The sequence below is a fragment of the Cricetulus griseus genome (assembly GCF_003668045.3).
Source record: "Cricetulus griseus strain 17A/GY chromosome 1 unlocalized genomic scaffold, alternate assembly CriGri-PICRH-1.0 chr1_1, whole genome shotgun sequence".
Classification (NCBI taxonomy): Eukaryota; Metazoa; Chordata; class Mammalia; order Rodentia; family Cricetidae; genus Cricetulus; species Cricetulus griseus.
In genome coordinates, this window is record NW_023276807.1 from 273,866,873 (window position 1) to 273,885,428 (window position 18,556).

An 18,556-nucleotide genomic window follows, 5' to 3' on the forward strand; every position below is an offset into this window, starting at 1 on the left:
TAAGCAGATAGCATACTGGTTGCCATTCAAGCCCAAGCCAAGGGTGAACCTACAAATACTATGTTGCCAGTCACTGGTGCCATCTAACATCCACAAGCTAATCCTCAAACTGCATCCTCTATTCTTCTATGGAGCAGAGCTACTTTCCATTACTGCCTCTGCCAAATGAGTCCATGGAAAAAGTACTTTACTTCACCTCATCCAGGAAAATGAAAACAACATCATCTATTTTCTGAAATGGGAGACATGGTAGCATCCAGCAGCTCTAACCCTGGCAGATGTAGCAAAGATGTTTTGGTTACTTTCCCTACATTTTCTTTAAATTTGTCAGGTGCAAAGCCACATCAAGGACTTCTGCCTTGCACAAATGTGGCTGATTTCCTTTTCCTTCTATTAAAGTCAGCCCCACCTTAAGGAACAAGGAGAGAACAGCTGCTTTCATACTTCCCCCATCAAGTCAGGCCTCTGCATGAAATTCTGCTCATGAAAACAGCAGTCATCTCATTTACTAGAATAAAGATGAGGTAATTATTGAACGCGCTGAGACACAGAAATGATTAAGGTGCTGGTGGCATTTACTTATGGAGAAAGATAAGTAGAGCTAAACAGTAGAAACTTGACCAAATGGTAAGAAGGATAAAAAAAAATCATGAACAAATATTTAAAGGGTAAGATGTATCCAAGGATGGGCAGGAATTATTTACAGAAATTTAGAGAGTTGAAATGGGGCATGGGGTGGAATAAAAAGATGTTAAACATGAGACTCTGTTTTAAGGAACTTTTCAAGGAGACAGAATTGTTGGGTTCTGGGGAAATTAAATGAGTAAACAACTGCTTATCCAACATTCAAAGTACTTTGAGCAAAGACATTGTATTTATCTAGTAGCAATGGAGCAAAGTGGTCCCCTGTCACTCTTAGAGGTTCTAACAAGAATACAAAATAGAACTGTGCCAGCAGATTCATTCCTAGACTCCAACTGCAGCTTTGTGCCATCTCTCATACCCAAACAGCCCATTGTCATTCATACAGGAAATAAAATAAAAATGGAAAACACAAGAAAACCTATTACCATAACTTTCTCACCAGAACTCATAATTATAGATGTATGTAATACTTGGGCCCAGAATATACTGTATGTGCCTGAAATCTTTGGATGCAAAAGGGAACAAATGCATCCTTGAAAACATTCTACAGAAAGAATACCCCTCCTATTTCTTTCTATATAAAACTTGAGTCTGAGTGCTAGTCTTTATTAAGCATATAAAATAGTATTTTAATTTGCAAATTATTTTCTTTGATTGTAATAATTAAGGAGTTTTAAAAGTTGTTACTGTTGAAGACAAATCTTTTACATATGAAAATCAAAACAAATAATTTGTGCTAATTCTTAAAAAGACCAATTCAGAATTTTCTCCATGTTATAGAGACACATTATTCAACATGCATATAAATGTGCTATACAAAATGGTTTTCCTGATAAGGTATTACCATTGTCTTTTAATGGCACCAATGAAATAGCAATAGTATTTGAGAGAAACTCATCCAAATCCTGGCAATAGCCAACTCATCAGCACACCTATAATCAGGCTTGATGGTGTATACTTGTAATTCCAGCACACCAGTGGCTGAGGTAGGAGGGTTGCCATGAATTTGAGACCAGCCTGGGCTACACACAGAGTACTAGATAGCCAAAGCTCTAGTCTAAGACGTTGTCTTAAAAAAAAACAGTGGCTTTGAAAAAACAATCATATAAAAGTTTACAATAGTAAACAATATTCTATTTTGGTGCTAATATTAGATACTTTACACTACAAATACAAATTTATTGTGAAAATCTAAATGTTCAAGGCTGTGCAGGTGGGATAAGATCCAAAACCAGACCTTCAGAACTCCAAAGTGACGTTGACAAAAGCAGCTTCATGGTGAGAAAAAGCTAATATAAAATGGACTAAAAAATAATCTGAGGAGAGAGCTAGGAGGTTTCTCTCTGACCAGTTTTCAATTAAACACAATTGCATAGAAACACATGACTGAGAATGGTTTCCTTTTCAAATGGGATATATTACCACATACATGTCAATGTGAGACAAAATTATTCCAATGATAAACCTATATAGGAAGAAGATATGTGATTCAACTTAAGGTCTTTATTCAAGAGTAGAGCACTAAGACTCATCCTAAAGTATTAAAGAAGGAAGCAAATGGATGGCTCTGTAGACCGGCTTCTCAAAGCATAGGACTCTGTGAAAACATTATTATTATTGCTATGTTTCTTTTTCAGTGAAACAGAAGCTAAGATACTATCGAGGGTGGAAAAAGGAAAAAGAAATAGAATTTTAAAAAAGTGGACAAGAGGGTGTTGACTATTAACTTGAATTAGGACCAATTCATATATTTGTAGATGATTCTTTCTAGCCATGTCAATACAAGCATAAAAAGGATTAGACATTGGATTAAGCAGTTAATTTTAACATGTCTGGAAGGCAACAAGAAGAGGCAGAGGATATTTCAGTCAAATATCATGTAATTAAACTTATAAGCAGTTGCAGGCTTAAACCTTCACTTAATTGCAATGTCAATAAAGTGTATAATAAAATTTACAAGTAAGTTGGCTTGACTATATTATATTTTCCAGAATCAACATTAGTAATAAAATACAGAACTTGTTTGAAAAGGACTATGAGCCAAGGAGCTGATTAAAAACCAGAACACAGTATATTTCTAACCATCTGTAATTTTCATGATTAATTTGTGATCCTCTAACCTCAGAAGCTTAACTTCATTTTATCACGTAAAACAAGACCAATGAGGATTATAATCAATAACATATCTTAATGAATATGAGATATTTAGAATATACTTTTCATGATAGGTAATAATATATTCAAAATATAATCCATTACATGATGGCAGAAATCTTGTTTATTAAGGAGATAACACTTCTATTAGGTATTTGTCTTGTTGCCGCAACAAAATACCAGACACAAACAACATAAGGAAGGAAGGTTTATTTGGACTCATGGTATAAGGGTAAATACATGGTGGTAATATTGCATCTTTAGGCAGAAAGCAGAAAGCATGATAGATGCTTATTCTCAGCTCAATTTCTCAATGTATTCAGTCAAGAACTCCAGCTCATGAAATGGTTTGCCCACAGTTAAGATGGGTCTTTCCACTTCAGTCAACCTATTCTATACAATCCCTCAAAGACATACTCAGAAGCTAACCTAAATTAGATAATCCCTCGTGGGCACACCAGGAGGCTTGATTCCTGTGTAATTCTACATCTATTAAATTAACAATTATTAATATCATAACATCATTGTATATAATATCTAACTATGAAAAAACTAATTTGCATTCTTATGTCAAAAGTGGCTTGACAAATCCCAGAACTTTCTTCTTTCTATTAGCTCACAAGCTAATATTTACTTTGAGGTTAATTTGCTTCTGGCCTTAGTCTAAAGTATAATAACAGTGTTAGAATGGTTTGCAATTCCCAATGCAGTAGCAGCAACTGAATTACAGGTACCCCATTCACAGATGTACATGTTGTGTCTTCTGGTATTACTGCAGTAATGTTACTTCCATTAATAAAGAAATCAAAACATCATAAAGGAATGCAAGATTATAAATATTTAGGGAAGGTAATTGAGTCAGAAAGTTATATGCTGGTCACACTTGAGGCCCTGACTCCTTAATGATTGTCTCCTATAATCACAGAAGTATCTATCAACATGAAAGAAATATAAAGCATAGGGTGAAACACATCCCACCAAAAGTACTTCTCAAAATTGAATGACCTTATGAAAGGAGATATTTCTCACAACCATAACTAAGTAACTCTGATAAAATAACTTAGAAATGGTATCTAATTTCTTGGCACTTCCTACAATCATTTACCCCAAGGGACAGTGAATAAAGACATAGTCATGGGACCTGAGTTTCTTAAAGAAAATAGGAGTCATTGAAGATTCTGTCACTCAGTTAGTGGTTTTCTGGTCCAATTATCATTGTGATTGCTTTTATGTTAACCTGTTTTAAATTACTTTCTTCCATATTTAAACTTACCATTATTGTTTTATTTCTATAGCTTCTGGGTGTTAAAATAACAATACTGAGAATAACATATGCAATTTTTTAATGATTTCTTTATTTTTATTCATAGGCATGGATGTTTTGCCTGCATATATCTGTATGAAGTTGTTGGGGCCCTGGAACTGGAATTACAGGCAGTTATGAGCTGCCATGTGGGTGCTGGAAATTGAACCTAGGTTCTCTGGAAGAGCAGCCACAACTCCTAACTGCTGAGCCATCTCTCCAGCCCCACGTTTACAATTTAAACTATTCAACTATCATAGTCTTTTTAGCTGAAAATTTTTCGTCATTTGTGAAGAAGTAATAAAGAGCATAGCTAAAGGAAAAATATTTTCAAAACTAAGTAGATAAATCATACAAGAAAAATCCACTTTTAATTTCTGTCATTTAAAAAATTAAGTCAATGAAACACAATTGTTACTTTGCATGGAGGAAGGGAAGGTTTATGATTAGTTTGAAAAAACAATGTTCTGAAAATAAGATTAGGAAGAATGGAAGACATCTGCATTGCCATATGTGTTGGGGTTCTATCCGTAAAAACCAGAAACTGAACACAACCGATGTCCATCATCTGACATGGATAAAGAAAATGTAAATGTAGTTATGTATACTAAATAGAAAACCATTCATCCATAAAAATAGAGGATTCGTTCTCATTTGTGAAAAACTATGCCTAAATTCATTATGCTAATCATAGATGTAAGGTTAGTGAATTTAGCATACAAGTGTGTGTGTGTGTGTGTGTGTGTGTGTGTGTGTGTGTGTGTGTGTGTGGTGCCATTTTTCATAGGATCTTAGCTCATGAGCAATGTGAAAAATGCATTTCCTAAAGGTTGAGAAGATGGGGGGTGGGTAGAGATAGGCTTATCACTGAGTACTAATCTTTAGTCATACAGGAGTAAGAACTCAGGTGAACTATTGAACAGTAGGATGACAATAGATTATATTATAAAGCACTTCGAATTCAAAGCTAACAGGAAGGATTTTTAATATTTTCACCATAAACAAAAATACATGTTTGAAGAATTCAATGTTTTTAATATAACTTAAACAGTTACACAATGCTTGTATGTATGGAAATGTCAAATGAGCTAGCATGGTCTCACCAGCCTATAATCCTAGCACTTGGTCATTTAAGGTAGAAAATGGAAAGTCCAAAACCATCCAGAGCTAAAGAGCAAGTTCAAAAACAACCTGAGCAACTTAGGGAGAGCTTCTCTCAAAAACGCAGATGCTGCGGTAGAGATGTAGTTAGCCATAGATTGCTTGTCCAACATGTCCCCTGTTTTAACTGCCTCCAAGAAAAACACGGTTTCCCATTAATCCAAACATTTTATTTTGTCTAACAGTTATAAAAATAAAGTATTTTGAAAAATAATGTAAGTATAAAAGTATGATTATCAACAATCCCCCCCCCAGAAATCTGCAGCTACATGTAGCATCATTCTGAAAATTCTATTAATTTGAAATATAATGAGAAATCTGTAATTGACTGTGATACCCCTGGGAGTGCAGGCAGAGGAGTTCTGGTACTTTTTGTGTATACTTTATGTTTAAAAAAAGTCAAAAGACGTGACCATGACAAACTAATTACTAAAGTATATATAAGCTCAACTTTCTGACTATAATTAATCTCAGAACAAATCATATTCTGTTACTTATATATATCTTAATCTAGTAACTAATTTTACTTCATTAGACTGCATTTTGGCACTAAAGCAATGATTACTCTTAGAAACCTACAATAGCATGAATTGTTGAAATCAAAATACTAAAGTAACTGGGGAAATATAATTCAGTAATATTCTTATAAGATATTTAAATATCACTTTAATTAGTAAAACTAAACATTTAAATTAATAAACAGCGTAATTTTTGTAACCATAATACAACTAACAAGATAGAAGTATCCTGGTTATCAAAACAGCAACAAGTCTTATCAAAATATGTATAGAAAATTCTTGTGGTTTCAAAAACACAAATAGCAACAATAACAACAAACATGCTTAAAACACTTCCAAAAGGAAATAAATACACTTCTGTGGGAAAGGTTCTCTGACTTTAGTCTCCATGAGCAGCTGCCTGTGTCCTACAGCACCTGATGGCTGCTCTGAGATAGCATCATAAATTATGAGGTCCTATGTTATTGTCTGCTGTTGATTGTTTTCTGAGAGGATACTTATTTTTTAGCATAGTACTTTGTAAGTACAAAGGCCTCTTCTCATTTCATAAGAGACTGAGGGTTTCCACTATCACACTGGAAGATAGTAGTTTTGTTTCTATTCATTTCTGATTTTTAAATCACAGATTAATTTGAAAACATAAGCATAATTTAAGTAGCATGCTTTTAATTTATAAAATTTTAGATTATCCTGAAATTCATTTTAGGCAAGATGTGTTGCTAGCAAATCCACACCCACTGACTGAACCCAAACAGTGCATAGTGCAATGGATTCTGTGATACTAGGTAAGAGTGCAAATAAAAAAGCAACCTAAAAGATACAACTTCACAGACCTCACAGACCTTTTGAAAGACTATTATTCTACACGCAGACAAATTCTTGCTTATTTTAACATTTAAACGTGAAAGTGAAATGCTTTTAGAATAAGATCATCATCTTCATTTTCTGGTTTACTCTTTCTGTAGAGATTCCAAATGGTAAGACTATTTGCCAACAGTTTGTTTCCTGAATATTCCTCTTTCTTTTTATAAAGTTAACTGATATTTTCAATGTGCTCTCATGTATTGTGTAGGTATTAAAATGAAGTCATTGATATCCTTGATTTCTTGAATAAATCACTAACAACCCATTTACAAAGAACATATTCTTCATGTATTTAAGGGGAAGGAGAAAAAAAACGAAGATTTTAAAAGAGTTTTGATTTTAGTATAATCTAGTTAGAACATTGAGGTTCAGGGACATTTCTTTAGTTTGGACCTCTTGGCATTCCATGTTTACCCTCAAGTTAAATGACAGAGATGTGCACCCAGGGCCCAAGTAACATTCTATCGAGATTTGAGAGCTGAAGAAAATGGACTTTTCTTTATAAGCACAATAAACTGAAGGTAAGTGGTAATTAATTATTATCAGGTACACACAACAATGAACAATTACAAAATGCCACTGAGGGTTATTTTAGCAGAATGTAGTGAGTAAAGACTTCTCAGAAGGCAGTTCCTCATTCTTTCAAGAATAAGATTAATTATAGCATGCATGTCTAGAAGTAGAGAGAAGATTCAGGCACAGGGGAAAGTGCCCCCCCCCCAACATAACCCACACGCATGCACACACAGACATGCATACAGGAATATATACATACACATACATAAGAAACACATACAAGTATCTAATTTTCAGGATTGTAACTTCTATTTAAAGTCAAAGGAGGATAAGGGAATGAGGAAAGGGCAAAAGTAGAGAAACCCAGAAATGTGGAACAGTCATAGCCAACCATTCCACAACCATCTGCAGAGTATTTGGGAGCAAATCAAAGCATACAGTGAGAATTTTGGAGCTGAGACTCTAGCTTAATGTATTTGACAATACAGAAAGTATTACTTAATAAAGTGTTGGTTTTTTGTTTTTTTATTTTTGAGAGATTTCATGTAGTTATGGTTGGCCTTGAACACTTGACATTTCTGCCCCACCTCCCAATTTTTGTCATTAAAGTTATGTGCTATGACAAGCATCTTAAAAGATATTAAAGGGGGAAAATTAAATCCCTAAGTTTAAGAAATGTTTATTGCCATCCTGACAAACACAAAATGTAGAGCTATTGCCTTAACTTGTTTAAAAGAGTCAATGCATATTCTACATAAGGGTGTGTTTCTAGTTTCTATACCTTTTTTGTTTCTCCCTACAGACTAAGGGTTTTCTTTATATGGCTTTTTTTCTTTTATTGGCTCTTGTGCCTCTATACTCTTGTCAGCAGTCAGTGCTCAATGTGGATGTTTCAAGGATGTGAGCATCATCCTCTCTCATCTTCAGAAGATTCAGCACTCAAATAGCCTCCCTTCTAGTCCTGCATGCTTCTCTATTCTACTGGCTTCTAGAACTCTTGATGTATTTCTCATTCATCTGTTTTTCCTATGTGCAACAACTATGTAGCCTGTGTGTGTGAGCTCTATCTGGGAAAACTCTCCTAGTTATCAACCAGAACTACATTAGGGCTTATTACATTGTAAACTTTCAATGCTCATTTGTCCGATTACTGATTTTTCAAGAATTAATAACATATGAAACTTAAGGTTTATACCTATCAGCAAATCAGATTTTAAGCTTTCTGGGAAGTAATCCTATGTTAATAACTTTGAATAGAAGTTACAATCCTGAAAATTAGACTAATAGAATCCTATGTTAATAATAAATAAAGGCATGAATATATGCCTATATATGTATATATTTCCCCATGTAGTATTTAAGTAATAAATTACTGATATGCACTACATTTAATCATAGTTTTTCATATATACAAATTAATGTTTCTTTTGTTAAAATAATACTTATAGATTTATTTCTGTCTGGTATACAATAGCTGTACCTAAGGCTTTCTTCACTAAAGAACATATTTCTTAGGTGATGAAATAGGAACAAAAGAATATACTCTGTCTAAATTAATATTATTTTTTTCTTTCACTCTCTCAGAAAAAGCAAGGTGACAAGGTGGCACCAATATGTTTTCTTGCAGACCATTGAGGTAGGTGTGTGTGTGTGTGTGTGTGTGTGTGTGTGTGTGTGTGTGTGTGTGTGCATATGTCTGTCTGTGTGTGTGTGTATGTGTGTGCTCTCATATTTATGAATATTAAAAAAACAGTCAACATTGAAAATAGAGAAATTGACTATTAGAGAACCAACGTATCTTTCTAAACTAGAAAACAATTAGATTTTTATCTTAAAATTCATCAGGTCAACTAACCCCTTCTCATCACTCAATATAACACATAGAACATACGGACTGTGTTTATAAAATTATCTAATTTTTACATATTCCAAGAATGTACATTGTAAATATTTTAGCTCTGTTCAGCAGTGTTTGTACTAAGATAATCTTACTCAGGAGAGAATATATCCATTGCAACTAGATGGCAAGTTCAGAGCTCTCTGTTCTGAAAGCTGTGTTCCAGTGGATAATCAGTCTGGTAAAGTGAGAAGCAGACACTGGTAATAATGGTCATTGGTGTGAACAGTGACCAGAACACTAGACTTAAAGGTATCCTGTATTAGGTTCCTGTTTAAAGTATAAATGACAAATTAATTATTCTTCATAGCTGCCACTCTGCTCTGAAAACTCCTTGTCCCATTGTCTCCATAAGGAAGTTTCTCCTGTCACATATACTCAACTTCATTTCTCTTAGAATGTGTATGGTGTATCTTACATGTGCTCTTTTCAGCTTGATGGCAGCAAGCAGCAAGCTGTCTGCAATTCATTTTTACCAAAATCAACTGTTGACCCTTTCCATATTTAACATTAACCTAAAAAAGCATAAAAACTTTTGGTCATGGATTGATAAAGGTGTGGAAACATACAAATCCACACAGAAACTCGGGCTTTTCAAATGCTTCTCTTCCTTGTTTTTAGAACAACAGGACAGAAAGCAAACACAGCTGGGCTGGGAGAATGTATTGTACTGGGCAAACACAGACAACCATTAATGTAAATATGTTCTGTTTCCTGCTCACCTGGTTAGGTAGAGAAAGCAATCTCATGTTGCCCTCATAACACCCAACATGCTCCTAAAACAACCACCCTTTGTAACTGGGTGTGGAAAGGGGGCAGATGGCCAGGCTCCATCTCCTGAGTAAAGACTGGCATGTTATAGGCAGCAGAAGGTAATGAGGGGCGCAAACTGTTTCTCAAAATATAATAGTAATTTATATCACATATAGTAACGGCTCTATTCTGGTCATCTTTGTGTAGTAACTGTTCGTACTTCATATAATTTGTTTGCTTATCAGTTAAAGCAGACAAAACAAGAATATATACTTCCCCAACAGGCACAGTAAGATTCATTCTGAGGATAATCCTGTACCCACACAAAATTTGACTACAGGTCTAGGGTTGTCAGTGGGTTCAGCACCTCTTGCTAACCAGCTTCCTGTTAGGTCTCTACTGAGCTATCCTGTAGTTCATATGCCCCCGTTGCTCACTTCTTTAGCATTATCACAACTGAGGGGCTCTTTCACCTAGGGATGTGAACCAAAGGATTTGCAGCGGACTAAATAGACCTTGTGAAGCAGATCACACACCAATTTCTGACATCTCCTATCTGACTCCGGAGACAATGCGCGTGACCGGAGGCACTGTGGAAGAGCAGATTCTTGCATTCTAGAGAGGATATTGTGCTCTGGGGAACCCCAGCGTCTGGAGGAAGAGTGCAAACAGAATTTCTGGAGTCCAGCTTGCAGGAGAATCAGAAAACAAGAGCCAGCCAGGAGATGGCCAATTTCAGGGCTCTGGGCGGGCTGAGTTCCCAGTGACTGGCTACAGGTTGCCTGAGAGCAGCCTACTGGCGGATTCACAGCTACCCTAGGAAGGCGCTCTGGCGCTCTGGAGGGAGATCAGAGGGTTAGAAAAGGGTGGACAGAAACATGATGGAAGGAAGGAGCAAGGGGAATCCTAAGCTGTTCTATCCAGGCAGTGAAATGCCAGCCATCCCATCTGAAGCGCACCTCCCCACAGTAACCCACACAGACCTTGGCGCCGTAACCTGCGCTTCTTGAGGCCGAAAATGCGCACTTTGGAGAAGATATCCACCAGGTTGCCATTGCAAAGCCCGCGGTTCTTGCTGGGGCTGCTCCGCCTCCTGCTGGCAGAGGGCCGGTCCCAGTGCTGCTCCCGCGCCTGCCGCTTCTGGCGGATCAAGCCGCTGGCGATGGCCGCGGCCATGGTGGCCCAGGGAATGGGTCCCGGGGAGGGAGGGACAGAAGCAAGGGGAGCTTGGGGCACTGGAGAGGAAAGGGGGCGGTGCAGACAGCTGCTCGCCCCGAGGGAAGCAGAGGGAGGGGCGGTCTGGAGGGGCTAGGGACAGAGGTGAGGGTGCTCAGTGTCCACTAGGACCCATCTCCCAGTCTGCTGAGCTTGGGCTAGGCGCGTAGATTCGCCCGGGACACAGCGGGGCCAGCCGGGGGAACTGGAGGTCTCGGCTGCTTCGGAATCCAGAGGGCTGTGGCTGTAGGTCACCTCGTGTCGCTGGAGCCCTCTCGGGGTCGCCACCACCCCTAGCTCAGCTCTCTTGCCCTGCCCACCTCCCGGGTGAGATCTTGGCAGATCGGAGGGCTTCCTTCCTGGACACAGGATGGAGGGGAGGAGGACAGGTCGCCGCAGTGCCTCAGCGCATTTGTGGGTCTCTGGGCATGATGGGCAGGTCTCAGTGCCCAGCTCGAGCTGCCCTCGGGCAGGTGCGGCCACAGCCGTCTGCTCTCGGCTTCTGCCTGTGATTGTCAAGTGCTTTGGAAATCAGCATCTGGAGAGAGCAATCTTCTCCCCTGAGCTCTCTAATCAAAGCGCTCCCTTCTTACCCCACTAATCCCTCCCAACTATGTGGTCCCCCTCCGATATGTCTTCAGAAAGAAAATAAAAACTATATGCAGCAATGATTTAAAATAATAATAAAAAGAGAAAGGTAAATTGAATTACACGGGGTGGGATGCCAAGACGTTGAGCCTGAGGATGTGGAATTGAAAGAATATCGGTGCGCTTTGGCTCAAATGAAACTCTCATGTTTCCGAGGCTGTCACAGCTTAGCTAGGGCTTGTAGAGTCCACAGAAAACTCTCAGCAGCAGTTGAAGGGTAAGATGGTTTCTGCTTTTTGATTAATCCCTCCAGCTCCAAAGCATCTCCACTCTAGGGGAGAGTAAGCCCTGGGGAGGGAGTCACCTCCACTTTTTATCTAGTCACCCAAACTTGTCATACTCTCTCTTTTGCTGCTGTGAAGGGTAGGTTTATAGTTTTGAACCAGCAACAATGGGAAAAAAGAAGGACCAGAGGAGATGAGACAAATAATCTGTGTTCATGTGGAATGGAGTTAACAGCTTCCAGTTCTGTTGCCCAGAGAGTGGAAGAGGAGCCTTCAGCTGCCACAGAGGTCCTACCTAGCGGCTGGATTCAGATAACCGCCTGGAAAAATGGTGAAGGATCCTTAGCACAAAGACTAGCATGGGGTGGAGAAATGGTGTCTGTTATCCTGAGCAGCATTCGGGATAACAAAAAGCAGCCTGTCTGAGGGCATTCCACCATAAGCAGCCTTCCTTGGGTTTCCCGGCATGGACAGCACCGCCAGAGAGCAAACCCACAGGAGACTCAGAGTCTGAAACTCAAACATAATACTTGATATCAGCTCCTTCCGGTGTCTTGCCTGTGACCTGACAACGTTCTGTTTTAGATGATTAAACATAGAAAGTGACAAGAAAGGAAGGGAAGTTGGAAAAGGGGAGGATGGGGAAACTCTTCAAGCTTTGGACAAGTTGGTGGTTTCAGTTTCTAGGATAAATTTCAGCGACAGATTCTAACACTAGAGCTGGACCCCCTCCCCCAGAACCCTTTGTCTTGCCTATCATCTTAGGACAGTAAGGAAGAAGGAATGCAAAGACCAAACTTCTCCCTATCCAGTACAAACGAAGAGGAAAACTATTCCAGCAGTCATTGGCAGGCTTAGACAAATCTCTGGGAACTAATTGAAAACTGGAAAGAAAGGGTGCAGAACACAGGCAGAGTCTGCAGCAGTTTTGATAAAAAATGTTTCTTTTTTTTTTTTTTTTGTCTTGTTTTCTTCTTTTTTCATTTTGTTTGGGGAGTTGTCAGAAAGTACTACAAAGATTCACCAACAGGTGAATGAGGGAAGTGCAGCCTGGGATGTTTTCCATGGAAGCTGGACTTTTGCCTTCCACAACTCACCCCATCCTTCCCTTGTAAACTGCTGTGGGGAGGAACATTTGCTGTAATGGGAGTGCATAGATTTGGATCCAGTGAAGGTAGTATCAGGTTTAGGATGCTCTAAATTTTTTTTTATATTAAGAGTTATGCCTACAGAATATTTCCATCACTTGGCTGTTACACATACAAACACCACAAAATTTTTAAGAGCAATATTTTAAAGATGCTTTGTAAGAAATGTGCATTGCTATGTCACCCATGAGTTTAAAGGGCAAAACTGGGGGAAATAGCAATTTATTTTTACTGTATTTGTGAAACAATGTCATGTGTCATAAAGAGAGAAGGTGGTCTAAAGAGAGATGAACAATGCTGGTAAAATGCACATAGAAGTATGGCATTTCTTTGCCTAAATCTCTGTGGCAGGGATGGCTGGTTGGAACCTGCTGAGAGTCATTACTGTAAAGAAGCCATTTGGACATTTGAAAAGTTCTAGTTTGGAATTTCTGAATGACTTTATGATTTAAAATAACAGATTTGCCTAAAGATTCTTGTAGTGATATATTTTTCAGAGAGTGAGATGAGATGTGTAATATAATACCTTTTAAATTGACTACAACCCCTCCAACCTTTGTGTTTGTTTATTAAGTTGAATGGGGTTAAGCTTCTTGTCATTGCAGCTATGTTCATTGCTTTCTTTCTAAGGCTGCAGTGATTTCTCCTAAATCTTTGATGGAGGCACTTCTCAGGGAAAGCAGATTTGGGGCTTCCTAGATCACCCCCTCTCTTACCTTTCCACAAGCTCCAGAGAGTTTGACTTTTAGAACTAGGGACAGGAACCCTGCCCAAGCTCCATAGAATTGCAGTAGTAGTCTGTAAGGGTCTCTGAAAACCTCCTCCCTTAAAAATTCTCTCTCTCTCTCTCTCTCTCTCTCTCTCTCTCTCTCTCTCTCTCTCTCTCTCTCTCTCTCTCCCTCTCTCCTCTTCTCTCCTTTCCCCTCCCTCCCTCCTTCCTTCCTCCTTCCTTCCCTTCTTTCAGATGGAAAGGAAATTAATCATTAATCATCACAGCTTCCACTGACAGTAATAACACATCTCAAGGCCCAATCTTTTCATCTGTTTAATACTGGAGAAGTACCCTGCATGCTCGATTTTTCAGTCCAGATCCCTGTGGAAGTGCCTGGAACAGAGACTGGAGAATCGCAGGGTCTATTCACACAGTGAGATTTATCGAAACTACAGCTTTCCTCTCTATTCGATGTGGCTTTCTATTTCAAGGTAGCTTGAAGCAGGATTGGGTAATCAAGATCTTTTAGCTCAATCCTAGCATTTGCCTCTTCCCTCTCCCAAAGGCTGCTTGGTTGTTTACAGATAGAGATAAGTGAAAGAAAACGCAAGAGAGCCATCTGCTGTCTTAAACTGTGATAAAAGGCAGTACAGAGCTGGAGAGAAATCTGGTTTAGGGCAGTTGCACAGAAAAAACAGCCTAAGGACCACACAGACAAGGCTTCTTTGGGTCTCAGAGTCAATACAGACTTTTTAATTTTACATTTGTCTTTATAAAAAGCAAAGACAAAAATGGGAGGGAGGGAAGGAGAGAGGAAGAGGAGGAGAACACAACAGGAGACAAGAGGAGTGGGGAGGGGAGGACAAAGGAAAAGGAGGGTAAATAGAAGAAGCAGGGAAAGAGGGGAGAGGAGAGAGTGATTTAGGAAGGGAGTTTTCTGACTTAGCTCTTAGGAATGTGACCTCTAATTTCAAGTGTTCTTGGTTCTTTAATTTGTCTGCAACTTCTTAAATGTATGGGGACCTCCAAAGTCAGTTTTGCTTCTTTCTGCTACATGTTTTACATCTTTTAAACATAGACAGCAGATTCTGTACAATTCTGGCAAAAGTGCAGACTCTATTGCACTGCCTGGCTTTATTAAAGTACACAACAAATGTCAGCAATTTAGTACCAACCCTTAGACCATGAACTCATACTCTGCACATTCTTTACCAATTTCAAAGTTTTTAATACCACAGCATATATTTTCAGGTACATTTTGTCACTTTCCATTAGTCAATATTGAGTAGACTTGTGAACTTACCCCTCTATTTTCATGCCTCCAAACTGCTGTTGACAATGCTGTCCTACCTTTCAGATGTTATAGAGTCTGTGAATAGTAAATACTCCTAGCATTTAAAGTACCATAAGAACACCACTCTTCTGGAAGGCAATGGATTGTTTCATCATTTTGTGTCTTTTAAGTTTTAAAAAATATGAATGGTTCTCATTGGCATATCAGTCAACATTGTTCTTTTCTCAGCCTGGAACATTTTAATTGCTGGATACCCACACTCACCTTTGCAATGTAAAATATTGGCTAAAATCACAAACTGAGTGAGGCTATTCGACTGTCTGAACCCTTAAACATTTCATTTATACTCAGTATAGTTTTGTCCCCACAATTGTCATTACCAATAAGGTTATTGTGGGAATTCAATGATGGCCCATATATTAAACACTTAAAGTAGTGTTTGTCATACAATTGGGATTCAATAAATAGTAACGATTTATGATCACTTAACTTGTCATCATTAGTTATTCATTTATTCATTTGATTCATTACAGATTGAGAGTCAACAAATTTTTAAATGACAAAGAGAAACAAAGGGAGACTTGGGCTCTGCCCTCAAAACCTTACAGTCTGGCATAGGTCTTAACATAGACTTCTTTTCTGAAAAACAAAACAGAAAACAAACAAACCAAAAATTCCTCACTATTTATCCTATCATGATCTCCAATTAATGCACCAGTGAATGCCTTTGCAACTACTTCTACAATGTTGACATTAACATGTAACTTCTATTAACTGAAGAACAAACTAGATTGCTATCTCTGCAAGGATGTACAATTGGTATCTCATTATTATGGTCAACACTATTGTTTTTCTTCTTAAATCTGGTCTTAATTTAATCTTTCCTATCTCTAGAAAAGCAATTATATTCTTTTTCTTCTGGCCCAAATCTTTGGAACCATTCTAAACTCATTCTTTCTGCAAACCCCATACATACTGGTGCTGGAACTACTCAACTTATTTTCAAAATATACACACAATATTGTCACACTTCAACTCACCGTTTCACCATGTGGACCACTGAAGTAGTAACTTAATGGATTCCTTGGGATTCACTGTGCTCTGCTATGCACACCTCAACACTGTAGTAATAACACTGAATTTATATTAATCACATCTTGTTCAAAATCCTAGCTTGTGCATCAACTTTGCCTTCATTTGTTTCCAGATATCCTATTATCCTCCTTTGATCATTACTTGTTGTGCTCATGGGACAACTTTTATATTCTGCATTCAATCTGATGCTCAACTCCATAGATTTACATGTTTCTTCACAATGCTATCTGTAATCACAGTCCTTAAACACAACAACATTTTCTTTTATGATGGATCCATAAAGTATGAACCATTTAGAGAAATTTCTATGGAGTCCTATGTTTATTTGGCCCATTATCCTCCTTATAAATGTAAGCCTGGAAGGATACAGACTCTGCCTCTCTAATTATTGTTACATGTATACCCACTCAGTGATTAACAAGCAACTAGAAACTGGCCTTGTGGTATTCTGGTAAAGAATGTGGCTGCCTTTTACCTTTATCCGAATAGTCTGCCAGAGGCTAAAGTGAAGAGTTTTGGATTAATTCTGTTGATGGGGTAAATACCCAAACAGCCTAGTACTGACTCTGTTATATGGTTGTAAGTATCAACTCTAATGAAGATTTACAATGAAAGGAAGCAAGCTGAACAAGTGAAAATACAAAATGTACAATTTGAGGGGAAAAGGACCACCATGAAGTGGAATTGAGCTAAATTCTATGTTTAAGGAGATAGATTCACAAATAAAATAAAGGGAGTGGTAACATGAGGGCAAGATCCCACACAGCCAAGTCTCCAACTTGTGAAAAGGAATTAAAGAAAAGTTTAGAGTCTGGTGGGTTGGTACATGCCTGTAATCCCAGCACTGAGAAAACAGAGTTCAAGGCCAGCCTGGTCCCAGATCCAGTTTCAGGACAGTCAAGTTTAGGCAGTAAAGGAAACCATCAAAAACAGAAAACTGGTGAAGATGTAATTGAATGAGGAGGCCATGTTCTAGTCTCAGAACAGCCAAACTTGGCAGTTTCAACCACATGGTTCTGGCTTTAGAGTCAAGGATATTAGAAAGGGGTTATGAAATATGCCTCTGTGATTAAAGAAAGGCACTGCAACCAGGCATGTGTCAGGGGTATACCTGAATGGAGAGGCCCAGAGAGGTCATTGAATGAAGCTGTGAAGTTGAAGCCTAAGTTGCCTTGAAGATCTTAAGATGTTGGAGATGCCAGACCTGTGGTATACCTGACAAGGAAAGCTTCTAACAGGTGGTGAGTGGAACCAGCCCAAAAGAAAGATGTGTATCACAGTCAACAAAGCTGTAAAGAGTTATAAATCTGAAGAGCATTTTGAGATCAGACATTGAGATGCAGAATTTAGAGTTTTCTCAACTTATTTTCAGTCTTGTTTTAGTACAATATTTTCTTATTATGCTTCCTTTCCTACATTTTGGATGGGAATGTATGCCCTGCAACATTTTACATTGGAAGTATGTTATTTACTGTATGATTTTGATTTTATAGGGGATTACAGTTAAGAGATTGTATGAATCTCAGAAAAGACTTTGAACTTTAGGTTTTAAATAAATTTGAGATTATGAATGACTATGGGAACTTTTGAAGTTGGACTGAATGTAATTTTGAGTTGTGATGTAGCTGCAAGCCTTTGAGGGCCAGAGAGTACAAAGTGGTGATTTAAAAGAAAACGGCCCCTAAAGGGAATGGCACTGTGAAGAGGTACGGCTTTGTTGGAGTAGGTGTAGCCATACTGGAGGAAGTACATCAATGTGGGTTAGGGTCTGAGGTCTCCTATGCTCAAAGTATGCCCAGTATCTTTGACTACTTCCTATTGCCTTAGAGGCAAGAAATAGGACTCTGAGCTACTTCTCTAGGAACATGTCTGCTTACAAACTACCATGGTGCACCATGATGATAATGGACTAAACCTCTGAAAATGTAAGCCACCTCAATTAAATGTCTTTTTTTTTCCTCTCTAAGAGCTGTCATGGTCATGCTGTCTATTCACAGCAATAGAAACTCTAAAGCAGCCACCATTACCCCTCACAGAGTACTCTCCTGCTTTCAGGCTGCATATTGACAAAGTTGCTACATACAACTTGTCACAAGAATTTAAACCAGATGGCCATACTTTTTGATGTAATCTATAGACACAAAAGTAAATAGATTTTAACAAAGTAGTGTATAGATAGATATAAGAATATACCTATCCAATCTATGGGGTCTCTGGTAGTGTATCAGTATTTATCCCTAGTACACAAATGGACTTTGGGAGCCCAGTCCACATAGAGTGATAGTCTTTCAGCCTAGACACATAGGGGAGGGCCTAGGCCCTGCTCCAAAAGTTATGACAGACTTTAAAGATCCCTCATGGAAGGCCTCACACTCCCTGAGGAACAGAAAGGGGATGAGATAGGGGGTT

At 38.3% G+C, this 18,556-nt stretch overlaps 1 protein-coding gene across 3 annotated transcripts in view; it reads right to left on the reverse strand.

Annotated features, from left to right (window-relative positions):
• The window catches only part of Fgf14 (fibroblast growth factor 14), a 585,881-nt gene that overhangs the window by 180,468 nt on the left and 386,857 nt on the right, over positions 1–18,556 (reverse strand). The window contains exon 1 of one of the 3 annotated variants that reach the window (XM_027388933.1): positions 10,795–10,987. The exons of the other annotated variants lie outside the window; for them this stretch is intronic. Within the exon in view, the coding sequence (XP_027244734.1) occupies positions 10,795–10,987 (193 nt within the window). Of the gene's footprint in view, positions 1–10,794; positions 10,988–18,556 lie in introns of those variants that run through there. 3 annotated transcript variants of the gene reach the window in all.